Source organism: Furipterus horrens, unplaced genomic scaffold, assembly GCF_987537825.1.
Source record: "Furipterus horrens unplaced genomic scaffold, mFurHor1.1.pri manual_scaffold_13, whole genome shotgun sequence".
Classification (NCBI taxonomy): Eukaryota; Metazoa; Chordata; class Mammalia; order Chiroptera; family Furipteridae; genus Furipterus; species Furipterus horrens.
The window spans coordinates 39,077,265-39,097,422 of NW_028327183.1; the positions used below are offsets into that span (position 1 = coordinate 39,077,265).

Sequence of the window (20,158 nt, forward strand, 5' to 3'; positions counted from 1 at the left end):
CTGAAGAGCATTTGAACAAAGCCCTGAGGGAGCCCTTTGGATGTCCTACAGGAAGAGCTTTGAAGGTAAAGGGAAGAGTCAGTGAAAGGCCCTGAGGGAGAAGCATGCCTGGTAAGTCTGAGGGACTTCAAGGGAGCTAGTGTCTGGAGGAGAGAAAGGAAGGAGGGTACTGTGGGACCTTGTAAGCCATTGCATGGACTTCGGTGTTCACCCTGGGTGAGATGGAACTACAGGAAGCCTCCAAATATGGGAGGGATGTGAGCTGACTTAAGTGTTCACATGTCCCCTCTGGCTGCCTGTGGGGAACAGACACTGGGGAGAGGGCAGAGGCTGCTGTGATGGTCCTGGGGGAGACAATGGTGCACAGGACCAGGATGAGAGCAGTAGAGATGGTAAGAAGTGTTTTGAAGGTAGAGTCCATAAATTTAGATATAAGGTTTAAGATATAGAGAGAAATCAAGGTTATGACTACAGAATTTTGGTCCGAACACTTTAAAAAATTTTTTATTTATTTTTAGAGAGGGGGAAGGGAGGGAGAGAAACATCAATGTGTGGTTGCCTCTCACACGCCCCCAAGAGGGGACCTGGCCTGCAACCCAGGCATGTGCTGTGACTGGGAATCGAACTGGAAACCCTTTAATTCACAGGCTGGTGCTCAATCCACTGAGCCACACCAGCCAGGGTGGCCTGAACAATTTTTCATGTTTCATTAAGGTCACCTGAAGACCTCCTGAGTAGTCTGCCTTGGGGTAGGCAGGACTGGGAAGGAATCAGGTTAAGGATAGGCGCTACCCTTGAGGAAAAAATGCTGGCCTTTGTTCTTCCCGGAGACTCAACACCTAGCCCACCCCTGCTCCCAGCAGAATTATCTAGGAACTGCTGGAGACCAGAATAAGAGTTGTAAGAGATTAAATCTGGAACAATTTTTAACAACAGCAACAAAACAGTAGCAGTAATAACTATAGTATAAGTTAAGTGGTTAAAAGCATGGACTTTGGAACGAGATCCGAATTTGAGTTCTGGCGCCACCATATATTCAGTTTGAATTATCCTCTCTGAACCTCAAATGGAGATAAGATATTTGGCCCAGTGAAACACAGGAAATGCTTAATATATGTTGTTATTATTGAGTACCACCTATGTGTTTACTAAGCAGATACAGGACTCTAACCCTCACAACGCTAAGAGGTAGTATTACACCCATTATAGGATAGGAAGGAATTTGGCAGGGACACGTGGTGAGTGGTGGCGTCAGATCCTAAACCTCGTTGGCCTGACTCCTAGGGTGCAAGCTCTGAGATGGTATATTGCACCTGCTCCTCCCCAAGGCCTGGGAGGCAGAGTGGTGAAAGTCCATCAGGCGCATTGTGACTGATGTGATTGATGAGGAGAGCGTGTGCGTGTGTGTGTGTCTCTCTGGTGTGAGTAGCTGGTCTGTTTGGGTCCCTGGCGTAACTACAATCCTATGTAGGTAAGACGGAAAGAAGCTTATAGATTCGGAGCGGAGCTGGGAGAACACTTGGTCGAGGGTGCTGTAAGAGTCGAGGGTATCCGAGGGAGGCTGAGGAAAAGAAAACCTAAGGTACTTCTACGTTGCAGCAGGGGGGACATCCGCTGGCTTTTCCTGAATTCACGCTGTGGATTTTCAGAGTCAGGAGGGTTTCTAGAGCCCTGACTGGCTATGCGAAGCGAAGAGGACGGGCTCCAAGTTTCGGCGTGGGCGGGCTCTGCCTCCTCCGGCAACAACCGGAATGCCAAAAGGCCCTTCGCGAGAGGAAGCTATTGGTCCGTTCCGCTGCAGTGGCCGGGCCTCCCGCCTACCGACAGGGGGCGCGCGCCGGGCTAAAAGGCGTCGTTTCTATGGCGGGGGCAGAGGCCGACGCACTGGAGGGGGCCGCTGTGGCCCGGGACCTGCTGGCTCTGGGGTAAGGGGCGCGGGGTGTGGCTGGGGGCACTGCTGGAAGGGACAGGTTTGCCCTCAGAAATTCTTATAACTTCCCCCACCCCCTCTCATTGCCTCGGCGCCACTGCAGGTATGAGGACTTCCTGGGGGCGGCGGCGCTGGGCCCATCGAGCCCAGACTTCAGGGTGCTGTGCTTGCGGCTGGCGGCGGAGCTGACGACTCTGGGTGTCTTGGAGTGGGAGCGAGAGGAGGGCGCTGAGGCGCTGAGTGCCGGCGAAGGTACGTGTGGAGCGGCAGGCCCACAGGTGGGGAGTCGGGGTGCCGCCACCGCGCCCTGACGCCTCCCGCCTCTCGCAGGTCCCGACACTGAAGAGAAATTTCTGCGACAGTTGGCCGGTCTGCTACAGGAGCTGGACTGCCCGGACCGCGCGCTCTGCGGAGCCTGTGCGACCACGCTGCGGGAGCAGGGCGCATGCCTGCGCTTACTGCGTGAGCGGGGGCCGCCCGGGATGCGGAAGTGGGCGAGGCTTCACACTCTGGTAGAGCAGATGGGCTCAGCACGTTGGGGTGGAGCCAGGATGTCCCCCGAAGGGGCGTGGTCAAAATGTGGAGGCCTGCCCGGGAGCCGTGGTGGGCCGGGGCAGGGCTCTGAGGTGGGCGGGTTTAGGGCTCTGAGGTGGGATTAGAATTTTGATGGGAGGGCCTTGAAGCTAAAGAGGGTTAGACTGAGTCTAGCAGGTGGTCCTTAGGTAGGAGATGTTCGAATTCGAGGAGGGGACTGGGTCTCTAAGTGGGTGGAGATTATTCTGGAGCTAGAGCCAGGGTCCCAGGTGGGCGGAACTTGAAAGCGGGAGGTTTTGAAACTGTTGGCGCTTTTTGACCCAGGTGGGTGGGCTGGCAGCGCTGCTAGATTGCCTCTCCCTTTCTCTACTTCTAGGCTTTCTCTGCACAGAGCTCCAGGCTGCCCGCCTCCTCCGCCTGCATCCCCGGCTGGATCCCAGCCCGGCGGAGCCCCCGCCCGGTGGGGAAGGGGCAGAGGAGAGACCTGGAATGGTTCAGGAATTGGTCCTCATCCTCCAAGCCCTGGGGCTGCCCAGACCCACACTGGGGACTCTCGCCAGCAGGCTACTGCGCGAGTTGCATGCCAAGGTAGAAAGCGAGTTCTCTCCGCACCCGGTTCAACCCCCTCTTCCTCGCAGGGGAAGAGCCCTACCTCTAACAGAGGCTCTGGGAAGAGTATGCCTTAGCCAATGCTGTTTTCTAAAGCTGTGACTGCTATTGTTGATTCCGTGGTCTGGGTCTTCAGTCTTGTGGAGAATTGGGGTCTACGGAGAATTCTTACAGTTTCTTATAGTCCAGTCAGCCTCAGACTCCTTCTCCCATCAGGTCTCAGAGCTGCTGCCTTCCCTGCCCCCAGGGTCCCTGGAGCCCCTCCTCAGCTGCCCCCTGGACTCACCCAGATGGGTAAGACTGTGTATGGCTGTATGCGAATAATGTCTTCATCCAGAGATGGGAGTGAAGGGCTCCCTGGCATGACCAAGGCCTTTTTTCCCAGGAAGCCTTGGAGTCTCTGTGTCAAAGCCTACAAGATCAGTACTGCTGCCGCCGCTGCCTCCTTCTCAAGCGCCTAGACCTCACAACATCTGCATTCCACTCGAGTGACAGGGCAAAGGTGTGGGCACAGGGCCCTGGCAGGAGCAGGGAGGCTCTATGGTGGGAGCTACCCCTGCAGGGAGGAGGAATTAGGACCAGTAATATCACCCTCTTGCAGGCTCTGAGGCCCAGGACATTGTAGAGTCTTGTGAATTGAGGTTCTAGGATCTCAGGGCCTCCAGGGCATTCTAAATTCCAGGGGCCTAGGGCATTCTAGAATTCCCAGCTCTGAGTTGGGAATGTCATCAGAGCTATACCCCTTTTTTAGAGGCCCTGAGTGAGGAAGAAATGCTTCCAGTATAAAAGATCTCACCTTGATTGGCTCTCCATGTCCCCTCAACCCCCATCCCCCAGGCCCAAGGGGAGGCCATGAAGGCAGTGCTGATCCCAATTCGAAAGGCTCTGACCCCAGAAACAGATGTCTCCATCGCACATGTCCTGGCTGCCCGAGCTGACCTGTCTCGTCTTGTCCCAGCCACAAGCAAGTCTGCCCGCCAAAGGACCTGTTGTGCCATTAACAAGGTGGGCACCTGGGTGTGGAGAAGGCCCCCAGCATCGTTGGCCTTCAAATTGGTCTTTCAGCTTCTACCTGGCCCAGCCTTGTCCTCTCCTGCTTGGGTTCCTGGTCTCTGGACTCACCACCTCTAATCCATCCTCTCCTCATGGCAATTAGAAGAATATTCCTAACTCAGAAATCTGGCTATATCCCTCCCTCCCAGTTCAAATTCCTCCTTTGGCTTCCCAATGCTCTTCAAAACAAAGTCCAACTGAACCCCCTACACACCTTTCCAGCTTTAACTTAAACTCCCCCCCCAATACTCACCCTGTCTATTTTATTAGTTTTTAGTCATATTTAAAGCAGAAATACCCTCTTTAAATGATTATATATTTGACCTCATACCTTGATGTTTAAATAGTCTTATACTTATGTGAAAAAATATTAGGGAATAAAGTCTAGCAGAGCAAACAGTGAAGTAAAATTAAAGAAAAACTGTTTGCTTTAAGGAAATATAGTCAGTAAATAATATAGGTGATGCACAAGTGATGGATATTTAGGAAAAAAAAAACACTGGTTTTCTGGAAATGTTATACAAAGCCCAACTATGAAATAGACATAAGTTGAGGTGTCCTTGTTACTGTTGGTGGGGACTTGGACCTTTGCCATCACTCTCACTTTTACCTCCCTTTTGTAAAGGCCCCTGGAACCCAGTTTGAAACTCCAGGCCTGTGTCTTCCAACAGTCCAGCCCCCCTGCAGGTCCTCCCACTCATCATACCCAAATAGTCAATATCTGCCCTTCCTTTTTTAACCTCATGCTGTTCCCTTGGCTCTCTGGTCCCCTTGTCCAAGATACTTTTCTTCTCCAAAACTCAAGTCTAATTAACTTTCAGGTGCTTATGGGCAACATGCCAGACCGAGGGGGCCGCCCAAATGAGTTGGAGGCTCCCATGCCCAGCTGGCAGAGCAGAAGAGAGGATGGAGGCAGGCAGAAGGCAGGCCGCCAGTGCTGGGGCCGCAAGAAGAAGAAGAAATAAAGGAGAACTGGTGGCTGGGGCAGGGGTCCTCTATGAGATGCTGACACCATTGATAACCTCCGAGGACTCAATTTGAGGGTTTTTCTTGGCACCTGGCAACGAGGCCCCACATCCTATGTTCCTGAGGCCCCAAATGTCCTTCCCCCATCCACCATTTAACGCCAAGGACCATGTTCTCTGGAAAATAAATTTAATTTATGACAGTTATATGATCTGTCTCTGTGGGTGCCAGATTAGGAGGTACATGGATTTGAGGAGGAGTAGGAGGTCTCAGGACCCTGGTGCTCTGGCTCTCAAAGTCCTTTGCTCTTCAGCAACACATCTTTCCCTTCCTGTGGGCATGGGGAAGGAGACATGCAGGTATTGGATAAACACTTATCAGGTACCCACCATATGCCAGCCCTCTTCTAGGCCCTGGGGATAAAGCAATGAAAGGTGCATATAATGAAAACCCCTATTTTCCTGGCGCTGACATTTCTGGTAGGAGCAGATATTCAACAAGAGAAATAGGCAAAATGTAGTTTGCCAGATGAGAGAAGGACTTTGGAGGAAAATAAAGCAGGAAGGTAGGCTTGGGACCATGGGGAGATTGCAACTTTGAGAATGGTAAGGGGTGGTCTCACTGAGGGAGTTATATGGGCCTCTGAGGAAGAGTTCCAGGCAGAGAGCAGCCAGTGCAAAGGCTCCGAGGTAGGAGTGTTCTTGGCACATTCAGGGGCCAGTGTAGCTGAAGCAGGATGAATGAGGGGGCAAGTGGTGGGAAGTAATACGGGCATATTGTATGAGTGGACCACAGTGAGGACTATGGGTTTTACCCTGAAAAAAATGGAGCCACGTGATCTGACAGGTGTTCACAGGCTTCCCTTTCCACCCCTTCTCTATCCTTCTCTCCTGTCCCTGGAGCCCCAGAGTTTGGAACTCTTCCCAACCTATCCCCTTCCACTCCTGACCCACACTGACTGTCAGTGTAGTACATTGGTCAGAAGCTTCTGTTTCAGAGGCAAACAGAAGACTTGGGTTTGAGTCTTGCCACCCAAGATTTAAGGAGTTGGTGAGATAATTCCTACGTTTAAATGTATCCAACACGGAGCTGCACACTAAGTGTAGGAAAAGGGAGTATGATTAATAGCCACTCTGATGCAAAAGAAGAAAATAACTTTCATAACTTCCTTTTTGGGGTAAGAGATCATGGGTGCTTCAGTTAAGGCAGTGTGGATGCAAAGGAGGTGATTCCTTTGGAAGTTCTGCTGGAGGCTGAGTAACAGGACTTGGGGACTGGCCCTGTGGGGAGGGAGTGAGAGAAGAGACCAAGCAATGTCTAAGAATTCGGCTTGGAAGACTGCATGGGTGGTGAGGCCATTGCTGGGAGGGGAGCCTGGAAGGAGGAAGACATTGGGTGATATAAGGGGGTGTCCAGGAGCTGTTTCAATGTGAGTAGCAGTACCTGACCAGACTTTTGCTAAGTGGATGAATGAGTGTCCCCTGTGGACTTTTTTTTAAACCCAGTCTGATCTCTGCCTTTGAATAGTGGGGTTTATTCCACTGACATTTATTGTGGCTCCTGATGTATTTTGCCTTATTCTTGCCATCTTATTGTTTTCCTTTCTTTTTTTCCTCCTTAATATCCTTTTTATATTCTACTAGAGGCTACTGCTACCCCTTTTCTCCTTCAAAACACTGAAAGTTCTATTTTCTAACATTAAAAATTAACCAGAATCTGTACTCTCCTATCCAAGTAATTGAGGATGTTTACACATTTTTACTTTCCTACGCTCCCCCCAAATCTGTTTGGGTTCCCCAGGCAAGTGGATTGGTCTCCTTTATCCAGATTGGGGTAAGGGGCAGTTCCACCTCACCGTTTCTGGTTCCCAGGAAGGGAGTGGGGGTTCTGTCTGGGTCCAAGCATGACAAAGGTGGCATTCCGTCTCAGGTTCCAGGGAGAGTGTGTAGGAAAGATTGTTCTCAGAGCCTGTTTGTGGGGTGGGGTAGGGAGAGGATTGTGGGTATGATGGGAAGGACTCCATGACCTTGGGATTAATTCCTATCCACCAAGCCCCCTTCCCCAGGACTGCTACACCCTGGGTCTTACCACAGCTGGCATGAGGTATTGGTGTGGGTGGGATGGGGGCTCCTGGGGGGTTTGTATCACCCTTGGGCCCTGGTCTCTTACACTCTTCCTTCACTCGGTCTCTGCAGTGTTTGTGGCAACACAGCCCACAGTCTGGGGGAAGGCAGCAGTTAATGGCCAAAAGCCCAGACCATGCCCCCATTCTTCCAAGCTGCAAGTCCTGAATTCCCTCCCCTCGCTGATGCCCCACTCACCCCGACAGCGATAGCCTTGCTTGGTGACACCCCAGAGCTGGGAAGAGAAAGCAGAATAGGTTACCTAGACTAGAGGAGGAAGGACTATGGATGGGGTAAGGGCTGTTTGGAAGTGTGGAAACCATCCAGGTTTTGGAAATTCTCAAGGCTAGAGGCTTATTTGGGATCTGAGAATTTAAGGAATTTGGAGGTTCTCTCAAGTTTGGAGAGTCACCTAGGCTATTAGAATTGGGTCAAATTTGGAATTCCATGGGCAAGGATTATGTTTGTTGTATTTCCTGCTGTACGCCTCCCCCCCCGCCCTGCCCCCCCCCCCCATTACACACACACCCTGAGCCTAGAGCTGTGCTGGCACACAGCAGATGTTCTATAAATATTTAATGAATGAAAAGCAAATGTGAGAAGTCCAAGGTTTGTCAGTTAGCCTTGGTTTGGAGATTGAGAGATTTGTCCATTATCCAGAGTTTGAGGGTATATTTGGAAATTATCTAGAGACTTGGAGATTGTTTGGAGATAATCTACCTAGGTTTATAGATTAAATAGGGTTTTAGGGACTATCCATGACTTAGCAGTTATCCAGGTTGGAGGTCATCTGGGATTTGGGCATTAGCTAGACTGGAATTATCCCAATGTAGCAAACATTCAAACGTTTAGGGTGTGTATGAAACGTGAGAATTATTTGAGGGTGAAGGATTTTCTGGAATTTGGGGGTGATTTGGGGCTTGGGGACTAAGTGTTCCAGGGAAGGGCCGGCTTTGAGCCCAGATTGTGAGGAGCTAGGACACTTAGAACATGGGCCCCAAGGGTGATAGTGGGCCGAGTGCTCACGAAACCATTGCAGCTGTCACAGAAGGTGGGCTTGCGGAAGGTGACCTCATTGAAGGTGTGCAAGAATGCCAGGCCTAGCTTGGAGCAGATGGCGCTGGCCCGGAGCAGGTACTCCGTCAGCTCCCTTCGGCTGAAGGAGCCACTCCTGGGGACAGAGACCTTGCTTCAGCATGACTGGCTCCTTTCTCCCAGACCCTGGAGTCCTGGCAACCCCAGTATCCTCAACTTTGGGGACCCAAGAGTCAAAGCACTTACTCCTGGCGGGGAGGTGGGTGAAGCCCATGGCAGGCGAAAGGGAAGTTGCCTGAGAGTCGCTCGAAGTCTTCCAGAGAGATGGTTCCTCGGCCTTCAGGGTCATAATTCTTGAACACGGACTTTGAAAGAGCATAGGAAGGGGAGAGTAAGTCCAAGTCATTACCCCCTCAGTCCTAGATCCCCTCTTCCAGGTCAGGGCCGTACAGACAGCTTCCTTCCTGGCCCCCAGCAGCCAGGCCAGTCCCCTGCTTACCTCCACCAGCTGCTCCACGTGCCGACCAAGGGTGGCCCTGTCAGGCTTGGGTGTCACACCAGGGGCCCACTCTACCACCAGAGGTGCTTTGAAGGGGGAGAGTGGCTGAGGCAGGGACAGAGGGGCACAGTTAGTCAGTAGATAGGCTTGGGCTGGAGGTCAGAGATCAGGGGTTGGATCTCACCAGACTCTTGGGACAGCGAGGCTCCCGGGCGTAAGAAAGCTCATAGATTTCATCCTCCGTGTAGAAGAGATCCAGGGAAAGCTAGGGGTGGGCAGGGTATTACAGACCATCTGGGTCCATCCTCCTACCTATAGCCCAAGACCTGCCTGGACCCCTTCTCTCCCCTTATTCCCCAAAGGCCCCTCTTCTCTGGGGACCCCTAGGGTCTTCTTTTCCACTGAGACCCATTCACTCTGCATAGCACTTGTCCCCTAGTCCAGATATGTCATTTTTCTCAGCGAGGATTTTTTGATCCTATTTAAAATCACAACCTTCTGCCCCTTTCCATGCCTTTTTCTGCCTTAAGTTTCTCTATTGCACTTATTATCTAAAGACCATTTGATTTACTTATTTGCTTTGTTTTACAGGCTGTCTTGCCCACTAGGATGTCAGCCCCACAAGAACAGCAATCTTTTTTTTCTGACAGGCTCACTGCTGTGAGCCTAAGTGCCTAAAGTAGTGCCAGGCTCACAGTGGATGCTCAATAAATATTTGGGCTGATGCTTTTTCAAAAAAAAATTTTCTTTTGCTTATTTATTTTTAGAGAGAGGGGAAGGGAGGGAGAAAGAGGAGAGAAATGTTGATGTGCAAGAGATATATTAATCAGTTGCCTCTTGCACACTCCCCACCTGAGGACCTGACCCACAATCCAGGCACGTGCCCTAACTGGGAATTGAACTATTGACTTTTTGGTTCACAGGCCAGCACTCAATCCACTGAACCACACCAGCCAGAGCTGGGCTAATGGCTTTTTAGAGTCAGCAAAGCATAGGGCCTTCGGTGTCACTCATCTTAGGGCAGGGCCAGGCTTCACAGGCAGGCCCTTGCTTTGTTTAATGCCCTTAAGAATTTGGAACAAGGGTCCTGGCTGGTGTGGGTCAATGGATTGAGCCCCAGCCTGCAAACCAAAGGGTCACCAGTTCGATTCCCATTCAGGGCGCATGCCTGTGTTGCAGGCCAGGTCCCCAGTTGGGAGTGCGCGAGCGGCAACCATACACTGATGTTTCTCTCCCACTCTTTCTCCCTCCCTTCCCCTCTCTAAAAATAAATAAAAATCTTTAAAAAAAATTTTGAACAAGGTACCTCACATTTGGGCCCTGCAAATTATGTAACTGGTCATCCTTAACATATTAGAATATATACAGAGGTGGGCAAAAGTAGATTTACAGTTGCAATAGAAATAAATAATGCAATAATTAATAAGTAATAGCAATAAATAGAATAAACTCTGTATTTTGCATACTCACAACTGTAAACCTACTTTTGCCCACCTCTTTATATATGTATCTCCAGAATCCCACACTTCCAGTCTTAGGACATAGTGATTCACGTATGTTACACACATGGGTTCTGCAACTGGCCTGCCCAGGTTCAGAGCCAGGTTTTACTGCTGTAGTGCAGTGGGCAAGGGACCTCAGCTCAATGGCCCTCAGTTCCCCAGTCTATAGAATGGGCATGATAAGAGTCTCCACCTTGGAGTTATGCAATGGAATGAAGTGCTCCATAGAGAGTGTTTTCTATGGTGCCTAGCCCAGAGTAAGTGATCAATGATTATTACTAGCTTTATGCTTAGATTTCTGGATATGTTAAAGCTTGGAATTTTGGACTGGTGACATGAGAAGCTTAGAACCAGGGCGTTCAGAGGTGTGAAAGCCCAAAGCAGTTCTGGAGATCAATGTATACTTGAGTTGCTGGGGGAATGGGAGAAAACATGTATCATTTATATAGGGCTCACTGTGTTCCAGATACTAAGTTAAGCACTTTCTGTGAATTATATTATTGATTGATTCCTCTCAGCCACTCTCTGAAGTGGGTCCTATTATTATTCTCATTTTGCAATAAGGAAACTGAAGCCAAAGGGTTAAGTGACTTGCCCAAGGCCACACACCTATGGAAAACCAAACCAAATCAAACCTGGAAGCTCTAGTTTCAAAGCCCACACATCCCAGCGCTAGTCTTTCCTGTTCCTGCAGCACTCAACCACCCAGAACCCTAAATCTCAGTACCCCAGGCTCAGCTTCAGGTAGCCCAGCCTGGGCAGGGCAGCTCACCGTGAGCAGATGCAGGAGGTCCTCGTTGGCACTACAGGGGGGAAGCTGCTTCTGGAGGGCTGCCAGCTCCTGCAGCCGCAGGTAGAGGCTGTTGAGTTTGGGAAGGTGCAGGCGGCCGTCGGGCAACCTGTCGGGTTGTGCCTCATACAGGGACACCAGGTCCTTGAGGTGCACACCCAGCACAGGCAACCGGAAGCCCGTGCAGCCAGCCCAGGTGCGGCGATAGCGGGAGTAGTTGTTGTGGGCAGCGAGCAGCTCAGTCAGCTCCAGGAGGGCCTGTGTGGGAGGCCACATTGAGGGTGTGTGTGTGACATGTTATTGCGAAAGCAGGTTCTACTCCCTTAGCCCCCTGGAGGGGTATATCCTAGCAGCTTCCTGAGCCCTAGGGGCTCATTGCTACTCTGGCCACCTCCCCAGACCCCTCCAAGTCCCACATTAGCCTCAGCATTTTCCCAAACTGCTCTTCTTTTTGGGCCCCCATCTCTCATTCCCCAGGCTAGAATGATTTTTCCAAAACCCAAATCCAATCATGGATGCTGCCATCATTCCCAAAGATTCCCTAGCTCTCCAGTGCCCTCTGGGTAAAGCCAGACACCTTAGTTCACCTTGCAAGGCACACCTGGACCTCCCCCTGGGCATCTCCTGTCACCTCCTGACCTCAGCCACACACCAGACTCATGAATGACTCACTCTTCCCAGATATTCCCAGGACATCCCATCCCATGCTCTCCCCATGGGTGACCCAAATGTTGACACTCCTGGGGGCATCATCTTACTCCCCATCTGGACTGCAAGTTTTCCGCTAGCATCTCTCATCTGTCTCTCTAGTCCTGCTTAGGACTGGACACACAGAGAGTAAGAGGAGTTGGCATGATTGGTTGATGGGTGAAGAGGGAGGAAGAATGGCAGAGGACAGAACTTGGAGGTCTGCTGGATTTGAATGAGCAAGGTCTTCAGGTGACTCCAGGGCCCAGGGCAGGGATGAAGGGGCTTGGGGAAAAGTGAGGGTTCAGGATCACCGGAACTTTGGGAAGGGTAGTGGGACCTCACCTTGGTGCTGTCAGGGTTCAGGTGAGCATGGGAGTCCTTGAGCCTGGAAATGGCACTATGACACAGGCCCCCAGTGACTGCCATCAGTGTGTTGAAATTCTGCAGCTGTTGGAGCCTCTAGGAAGGGAGGACAATGCAGAGATGATGAGTGTCACATGGAACACAGGCAAGTTGGGGGTTCAGGTGACAACGACTCAGTTGAGAGTATCCCAACTGAGGTTGGGGTCTCAGGCATGTGTGGGTGCAGGTCAGTGTGGGCATCAGATAGGTGAGATGTGTCAGGCAGGAGTGGGCCACAGGAGGTATGTGGGAATTACACGGAGGTCTGGCAGGCGATAGACTAATGTGAAGTCAGAAAAAAGTGGAGGGAGTCAGGCAGTTTGGGGCATTGGACTAGACAGATGTGTCATGTGTGGGGTATTTAGACAGATGTGAGGGTGTCAGGCACTGGAGGTTCGACTGCTCTGAGAGTCAGACAGATGAGGGGAGACAAGAAAGCAGGAGTTAGAAACCGGGCAGAAGTGAATGGGGCCAGAGTGATATGGAGGTGTCAGCTGGCCATCAGGGGGGATTGCCTCTCTCTATCCCCTTTTCCAAGTTTGAAGGTCGTTTCCGGCACAAAGTGGAACTGGGAAGAGTGGCAGATGCTCAGACCCAGGAGACTCCAGGCAGACACCAGAACCGCAGATGTAAGGAGCCCGGCTATGGAAGCGAGGGGGTGGGAGAAGCCAGGGGAAGGGCGTGGTCTGCAAGGAAGTACGCAGAGGGGGCGAGGTCACGCTGGGGGAAGGAGGACTTCCCTTTTCTCGAGAAGGGAAGGACTATATCTGCAGAGGAGGGGCGTGATGTATCGGGCGGGGCCAGGGAGAGACCTGACAGTGAGAGGAGGGGATGCAGGCACAATCCCGAAGGGGCGGCTGGGGCGTAGGACTAGGGTGGAGGATGACGCAGAGGTGGAGGGCATGAAAGAGAAGCTTTCATTGCCCTGAGGAATAGAATATTCAGGTATAGGGCTTGGAAGACGAGCCAGGAGGGACGTAGTCAACTATCAAGTTTAGGACCAAGGGGTGGGGCCAAGGTGGGTTCCAAGTGGTGGTAAGAAGACTAAGGAAGAAGGGCTAGGCCCTGGCTCAGCATCACAGTTCCTTATAACCCAACCCGATACATCAAGGTTGTGGGTGGGTTCCATCCCATCAAGGCATGTACAAAAATCAACCAATGAATGCATAAGTGGAACAACAAATTACATGTCTCTCTCTCTCCCTCCTTTCTTTTCTCTCGCTCAAAAAAAAAAAAAAAAAAGGTAGTCACAATCCGTGTTAGAACCACAGGGCTGAGGCCTGGGCAGTGGGGTCAGGGTGGGGGCGCGATGCCACGGGGGACAGCCAGGACATGGTGACGTCATCGCTACGGATGGACAGCTGGAACTGAAGGGGCGCAAGCGCGCACAAAGCGAACAGAGCTGGGGGCGGGCCTCACCTGTGCCACGTGGATGAACTTTTCTAGCACCTGTGCGCGCTGTGAGGGTCCTGGACGGCTCAGCACCATGACCTGCACCCAGCGGGACACGCTGTTGCTGAGGCCTACGGATCCCTCCAGGGCCGAGCAGCCCCGTATGGAGCCCTGCAAAGCGTAGTCTCGCAGGTCCTGGGGCTGGGGGGTGAGGTGAGCATCAGAGCAGGCCGAGGCACTCAGGCCCTGCCCCTCACACATCCATCCCCCTAGCAGTCATGACCTCCTATGTCCTAACCTGGCTGTCACATGTCCCTGACATCACCATGGCCCTTTCCCATTTGAGAAGAAATGTTTAAATAAAGCCAAGCACTCTTCTGAGTCCTTTGTCATATTAACTAATCCTCACATCAACTCTATGAAGTGACTTCTATATTAATCCCATTTTAGAAAAGAGGCACAGAGAAATTAACTAATTTTCCCAGGATTACATATGCTTGAGTCAGGGTGGAAACCCAATCTGTTGCTCTCAACTATTTTACTTGCCTGGTATATAGTCAGCAAAGGGAAGGATGGTGAAGAGGACATAATATCTATTTGTTCTGCTCAAGGGGTCAACATTCCATACTCACATGCACTGCTGCATGCATGTGCATGTGTGTGTGTACACTCAGGAAATTTTCACATTAAGAAACCAGACCCTGCCCTGGCTGGTGTGGCTCAATGGATTGAGTGCTGGCCTGCGAACAAAAATGCTGCTGGTTCGATTCCCAGTCAGGGCACATGCCTGGGTTGTGGGCCAGGTTCCCCAGTTGGGGACGTGAGAGAGGGAACCAATTGATATATCTTGCACATTGATGTTTCTCTCCCTCTCTTCCTTTCCCTCTTCCTCTCTCCCTAAAAGTAAATAAATAAAGTATTTTTTAAAAAAAGAAAAAAAGGAAAAAAACCCAGATCCTAACAGGGCGATCATTTTGTAAGGTATATAAATGTCTAATCACTATGTTGTACACCTGAAACTAATGTAATATTGTATGTCAACTATAATTGAAAAATAAATTTAAGAATACGAAAGTATGAAACAAACAAAACAAAAAACCAGATCCCCAACTCCCCTTGAAATGATGGCGGCAATAGTTAACACACTAGTTTGAAGCACATGAAATTACCATTTGGGTAAGTAAAATATGATAGCATTTTACTCTGGACCAGACAATGATCCTATTTTTAGCACTTACTGTGTGCCAGACATTGCGACAAGGATTTTTAAATGGACATATTAATTTCATTCTCCCAACCAGCCAATGAAGTATTATGACCTCCATTTTTACAAATATGAAAACTGCGTCCCAGAGAGGGGATGAGTTCTTACACAGGTAAGAAGGGGCTGATGGATTCAAAGCCAGGGCTTCTGTGCTCAGTCAGCTTAACTTATTATCCTAGCACCAAGTTTGAGAGTTTGAGATCCCTGCCTAATGTCCAGGTGGGGGTCCTCTCACTCTCGCCTGGCCCCAGCCACGCCTTGCCCCACCACAAGCTCTCCTGAGCAGGAGAGAGGAGGGTTCTCACCGTGATAGCCTGAAAGGACCGGAACTCCAGGTAAGTGAGGTGCTGAGCCAGCTCCTCTGCCTCCAGGTGGTCAAAAAGCAAGGACACTTTGCACTTTTTGCCCAGGCCTGGGCTGTTCATGGAGTGGGGCGGACCAGCGCCGCCGGGGCTCAGGCTGGGGGCAGAGAGAGGCCGGGCGTTGGAGGGGCTCAGCGTGGGGAATGTGGGGGCATGGAGGGAGACGGCAGAGTGGGGGCGGGGGAGGAAGAGGGTGCTGACTCACAGGTTGGAGGAGTCTCCTAGACTCCTCTGGGCTGAGTTGCCTTCCTGCTCCACAGTGGCCCAGAAGTGACTTATAACCTCTTCTAACTGGGGCTCCTGGTGCACTGTCTCAGGGTGTTGGGTCAGCCAGTACCTGAGGGTGGTTTACAGATGGTGGGATGAGGCTGAGTATGGGGAAGTTCTCTAAGAAGGGTCTCTTGGGCTGAGGAATCTCTAGGTGCTGGGCTGGGAGATCTCTCAAAGGTCAGGCTTCAGAGAGACACCAGACTGGTGCAATTTCTGGGATTGGGGTTGAGGGCCTCTTAACACAGGCTGGTGGGTCAATGGGCAATAAACTGGGGGTATCTCTTGGAAGTGGTATTGCTAGGTGCCAGGATAGTGAGGGGATCTCAGGGGATGTTATTTTGGGGGAACAGAATGAGGAGGGTCTTAGAAGCTAGGCTGGAGTGTGTGGGAGGTGGGGGTTTAGGGATCAGAGCTAGAGGTGTTTGGGCACCAGCTGCAAGAGGGTCTATAGGATCAGGTTAGGGGTCTCTAAAAGGTGAGAATTCTAAGGTGCAAAACTGGGAGGGTCTTAACAACCAAGCCAAGGTGTCTGAAAGTGGAATTTGGGAGAGCAGTAGGGAACTGGCCTGGGGAGTCTCTGGGAGATGTTTTAGGGGTCAGCATGGTGAGAGTCTTGGGTCATGGGTATGGAGGTCTTGACTCAGCCCTACCTGACCAGGTGACATATCTGCAGCCGCCTCAGCTCTTGTGTGTTCCCTGTGGCCTTCTGGTACTTGAGTTCTGGTTAAGGCTCTGATATCCAGCATCACAAACCTACCTACTCATCTTGTTGCCATCTCTCAGACTCTCACAGCTCTGCCCTCTGCCCTCCACTCACTGCTCATAGCCCTGGGAGGATATAATGTCAGCAGACGGGCAGCAAGGTGGGCAGAAGGCAGCACCCAACTGTGCATGGCTAGTACCATGTTGAGAATGTGGTCCCCACGGCGCAAGTTGCCAGCTGAGTCTAGGGACAGAGAAGAAGGGGATTCTGTCAGAATGGCCCCCCTGACAATGAACTGCAGTTTCTAGAGCCTGATTCAAACCCCAGGTCTACTCTTAACTCTCTGAATGAACTTGGGCAAGCAACTTGGCCTCCTGTGCCTCAGTTTCCTGGCCTGTACTATGCATGAACCAGCACAGTGCCTGATGAGTCATGTTGAAGATGTAAATATCATCAGACCTTCTCTCTCTCCACAGCTCAGGAAAGAGAAACGCAGGTGTCTCTCTTATCTTTAACGTAATGATTGAGATTCATTCCACACACTTCATGTTATACCCCCCAAAACTGAGACCTAGAGAGAGGTGGGTGCTTGGCTCAACCTTAGGATTGGGGAGGCTGGCCAGGGAGGGAAAAACTCACCAAAGGACTGAATGCATTTCTCCAGTAGTTCATCTTCACTGCAGCCACCCTCTTTCAGCATGTCCAGAGCCATGGAAGCCATGACCTTGCTGATTTCCCGGGGACTGGGGCACGTCTTGTGGCGACGGGCCAGTCGGGGCCGGCCCCGTCCTCCTGTCTTTCCTGGGCATTCCTGGTGAGACTTCCTGTGGGCATCCCCCCTAGGGAATCATGGGAACCCTTTCCTTCAGGCAGGCCCCCGAAGTCCTTCTTGACCCCAAAGCCCCAAAGGCAAAGTCCCAGGGTTACTCCTGACCTCCCATGGACTCATGGGAGAATACCCCCAGAGTATTCCATATCATGGGAGTCTTCTCCCAAAGGTATACTCCAAGAGTTACTCCTTTCTCCTTCAGGGAATCAGAAAAAGACCCCCCAAGGCTACCCTGAATGCCCCCCAGAGAATCACGGGAGATTACCAACCAGTGAATCAAAATGCTCTCCAGGCATTGCCCCCAAATTCCCCTTGACTGCATAGTCTCAAGGCATTGTGGGAGACACTTCCTGTTGGCAGACCACTAGGATCACTCCTGATCTTAAAGGAAATCTTGGGTGAAGACCACCAGAATCCTGTCCTCCCCAGGGGAATCATAGTAGATTGTGCCTTCAGAGAGACTCCTCAGAATTTCCCTTTGTTCTCCAATGCCGTACCTTCTTTCCCCAGCCCTCCTGAGAGCAACAGACCCCCAAGATTCCATCTCTCCCTCCTTCCCTACATTTACTCCTCCATCAAACCAATCCTGTAGGACTTGAGTCTTAGCCACCCACTTGAGTCCCTAGATTTGGAGCCTAGAGAAAAAGTATGAGAGTTCTTCACAACTGGGTGGAGTCCTTAGGTCTGAGACAGTTTCAAGGAAAGTTTTAAAATAACCTTCACTCTGCCTTGTGCCTCCCTGAGGCCCAAGGCTGGAGACTGGTGTTCCTGTTGGGGAAAGGCGGTAATGGTGAGACAGGGATGGTGAAGGCAGGGAGGAGCAGAAGAGCAGAATCCAGGCAGAATAGCCTTGACTTCCCCAAGTTAGACGAAACAAGATAAGAGAAATGTATGCTGGCTGTGTGGCTATGTTAGTCATTTAATTTCTCTGGGCCTCAGTTTCCTTATATGGAAAATGAGAGTCATCCTTAGACTTTCCCCAGGAATCTGCTATGAACATTCAATCTTGCTCTTCAAAAGTGCTCTGGCTGGTGTGGTTCAGTGGATTGAGTGCTGTTCTGTGAACCGAAAGTTCTCTGGTTCGGTTCCCAGTCACAGCACATGCCTGGGTTGTGGGCTGGGTCCCTGGTTGGGGAGGCACACATGGATGTTTTTCTCCCTCTTTCTCCCTCCCTTCACCTCTCTCTAAAAATAAATAAATAAAATAGTTTTTTTTTAAGTGCTAAGTAAGGGACTTAGTTTGCTCAGGCTATTAAGAGGCCAGAGGTGGGGAAGTTGAACTTGAGATGCTAAGAGAGAAAGTGACAGAGCTGGCTAACCAGAAATTGGTAGATCCTCCGAACAAGAGCACTGCCATGCACCTGGCTCACTCACAGTACTGAATGTCATTGAGTAACAGCTGGCATTTACTGAGTACCAAATACGTCCTGGGCAGAGGATTAAACACCTCTCAAAGCATGGTCTCCAACTTATACCAACAGCAGCACCTGGTAACTTGATATGAATACAAGTTCTCAGGCCCCACGCCAGACTTAAAGAATCTGAAAAGTTGGAAGTGAGCCCAACAATCTATGTTTTACAAGCCCTCCAGGTGGTTCTGACGAGTACTCAACCTTGAGAACCCCTGGTCTAGAGTCTCACTGAACACTTATGTGACCCTTTGCAGAGGGACTATGATTATTTTATTGACAGAAGAAAAAAACTGAGGCTCAGAGCAGTTAAGTGACTTACCTAAGGTCTCACAGCCAGAAAATTGAGGTAACTAGGTCTCAATCAGTAAACTGCTGAATATTAAGAAGAGGGGACCCCTTCATCCATAACAGACATGCTGGAGGAGGCTGGAGGAACTGCCCAGATTAGACACCTAACTACCATCATCCTGTGAGGACAGGAAGGCCAGCTTGCCCAGGTGATAGAAGCCCATACCAGAACCTACTGCTATAGCCAGCTGCTAGGCCCTTACCTGCTATCTGCCTCCTCCCTGTAGTATCTGAAGCAGCCTGTAGTGGTTTAGGAGAAGGGAGCTACTTTGCTCTGCCTCACACTTCCATCCCTGGGGGCAGAGCTCTGCAGTAGCCTGGAGCTTCCAGTTCAGAGAGCAGCAAGCGACTGTGATGGGGAACCATGTCTTCCCAGGGAGGACAGGGCATCCAGCCTAGGGAGCTAGGATGAGGGCAGGGGTGGGGAGAAGGGGATCCAGAGCAGCTCCAGCTCCAGAGAGAGCACGGACAAGACACAGACACTCACACAAAGACCCCCAGCCCTGGCTGGCTCTGGACTCTCTGAAGCACCTTTCTACCTGGAGCCTCTGCTCCTGTCCCTGCTCTCAGAGGAGCCCCACACCCTACCAGCTGGTTAGTGCCTTCCTGCCTTCCCACACAGCAGGAGGCCCAGGGCCTTTGAGCATTCCCAGTCTCCAGGAGGGTCTTCTCACCTCTTGCAGTCTTTCCTGTTCATGCTTCCTGGGGGTGGGGTGTGGAGGGGTCTTGCAAGAGTCAGGCTCAGCTCCTCCCCCCTCACCAATGCTCCAGCTTCTTAGCCCCTTGGGAGCTGGGTCCTCTTCAGTGCTAGGGAAGGAAAGAGGAACTGCCCCTCCCCACCCACACCCAGGCCAGGGGGAAGGAAGAGGCTGGGGAGAGACCAAAGTTCCCCCCTCCCCCCATATGGGGATCCCTTCAGGCTGAGGTTTCCGGTGCTGGGGGCCCCCACCCCCAATCGCCCAGCGGGCTTGCTCTCTATCTCCCCCATCTTTCTGTCTCTAAACCATGATTCTCTCTGTTCTGTCATTTTCATACTTCAATAAAAGCAGGTTTTTTAAAAAGTATGCCTAATGTGACACATTTATGTAAAAACACACTCAAAAGAAAAGTCTATATTTCTGTAAGGACAATGAGCAAAGGTTTGAATGGAAACTTACAGACATAATATTTTCTATATTTCTTGTATTCTTAGTTTAGTATTAATAACATCATTTGCACCCCATAAAACATTTTTACTTTATTGCCTTTTTGACAAAAAGATTTTATTTATTTATTTTTAGAGAGAGGGGAAAGGAGGGAAGAAAGAGAGGGAGAGAAACATCAATGTGTGAATGCCTCCCACACACTCCCAGCTGGGGACCTGGCCACAACCCAGGCATGTGCCTTGACTGGGGATCAAATGGAGGCTGGCACTCAATTCCCTGGGCCACACCAGCCAGGGCTAT

At 51.0% G+C, this 20,158-nt stretch overlaps 2 protein-coding genes across 4 annotated transcripts; one reads left to right on the forward strand and one right to left on the reverse strand.

Moving 5' to 3' along the window:
* The first annotated feature begins 1,388 nt into the window (after window positions 1-1,388).
* On the forward strand, window positions 1,389-5,298 carry TSLIG3C (tRNA splicing ligase complex subunit 3C). Its single transcript, XM_090260909.1, has 8 exons — window positions 1,389-1,925; window positions 2,034-2,182; window positions 2,261-2,392; window positions 2,841-3,052; window positions 3,290-3,367; window positions 3,459-3,575; window positions 3,911-4,078; window positions 4,948-5,298. Exons 1-8 carry the CDS (start codon window positions 1,861-1,863, stop codon window positions 5,089-5,091), a joined length of 1,065 nt encoding a protein of 354 aa, XP_090117035.1. The 5' UTR covers window positions 1,389-1,860; the 3' UTR covers window positions 5,092-5,298.
* Window positions 5,273-19,518, reverse strand: RASGRP4 (RAS guanyl releasing protein 4). 3 transcript variants are annotated; one of them, XM_090260905.1, is made up of 17 exons: window positions 19,388-19,518; window positions 16,764-16,963; window positions 16,262-16,367; window positions 16,072-16,134; window positions 15,357-15,488; window positions 15,095-15,248; window positions 13,553-13,726; window positions 12,074-12,190; window positions 11,024-11,299; window positions 8,934-9,014; window positions 8,750-8,854; window positions 8,497-8,615; window positions 8,242-8,386; window positions 7,414-7,450; window positions 7,181-7,312; window positions 6,948-7,060; window positions 5,273-5,423 (listed from the first exon to the last, which is right to left on the reverse strand). In XM_090260905.1, exons 1-17 carry the CDS (start codon window positions 19,408-19,410, stop codon window positions 5,385-5,387), a joined length of 2,016 nt encoding a protein of 671 aa, XP_090117031.1. In that variant the 5' UTR covers window positions 19,411-19,518; the 3' UTR covers window positions 5,273-5,384. The 3 variants fall into 3 exon arrangements, with proteins under 3 accessions (XP_090117031.1, XP_090117030.1, XP_090117032.1); XM_090260904.1 differs by lacking the exon at window positions 5,273-5,423 and adding an exon at window positions 5,433-6,372; XM_090260906.1 differs by lacking the exon at window positions 5,273-5,423 and adding an exon at window positions 6,379-6,466.
* Window positions 19,519-20,158: the final 640 nt, after the last annotated feature.

Bases quoted from the DNA above. Each gene is read 5' to 3' on its own strand.
- TSLIG3C (XM_090260909.1), top strand. From the start codon at position 1,861: ATGGCGGGGGCAGAGGCCGACGCACTGGAGGGGGCCGCTGTGGCCCGG. The intron at 3,368-3,458 runs GTAAGACTGTGT...CTTTTTTCCCAG, and splicing joins CCCTGGACTCACCCAGATGG to GAAGCCTTGGAGTCTCTGTG. The intron at 3,576-3,910 runs GTGTGGGCACAG...CCCATCCCCCAG, and splicing joins ACTCGAGTGACAGGGCAAAG to GCCCAAGGGGAGGCCATGAA.
- RASGRP4 (XM_090260904.1), bottom strand. From the start codon at position 19,410: ATGAACAGGAAAGACTGCAAGAG. The intron at 11,300-12,073 runs GTGAGGTCCCAC...CCTCCCACACAG, and splicing joins TGAACCCTGACAGCACCAAG to GCCCTCCTGGAGCTGACTGA. The intron at 9,015-11,023 runs GTGAGCTGCCCT...GCCCACCCCTAG, and splicing joins ACCTCCTGCATCTGCTCACG to CTTTCCCTGGATCTCTTCTA.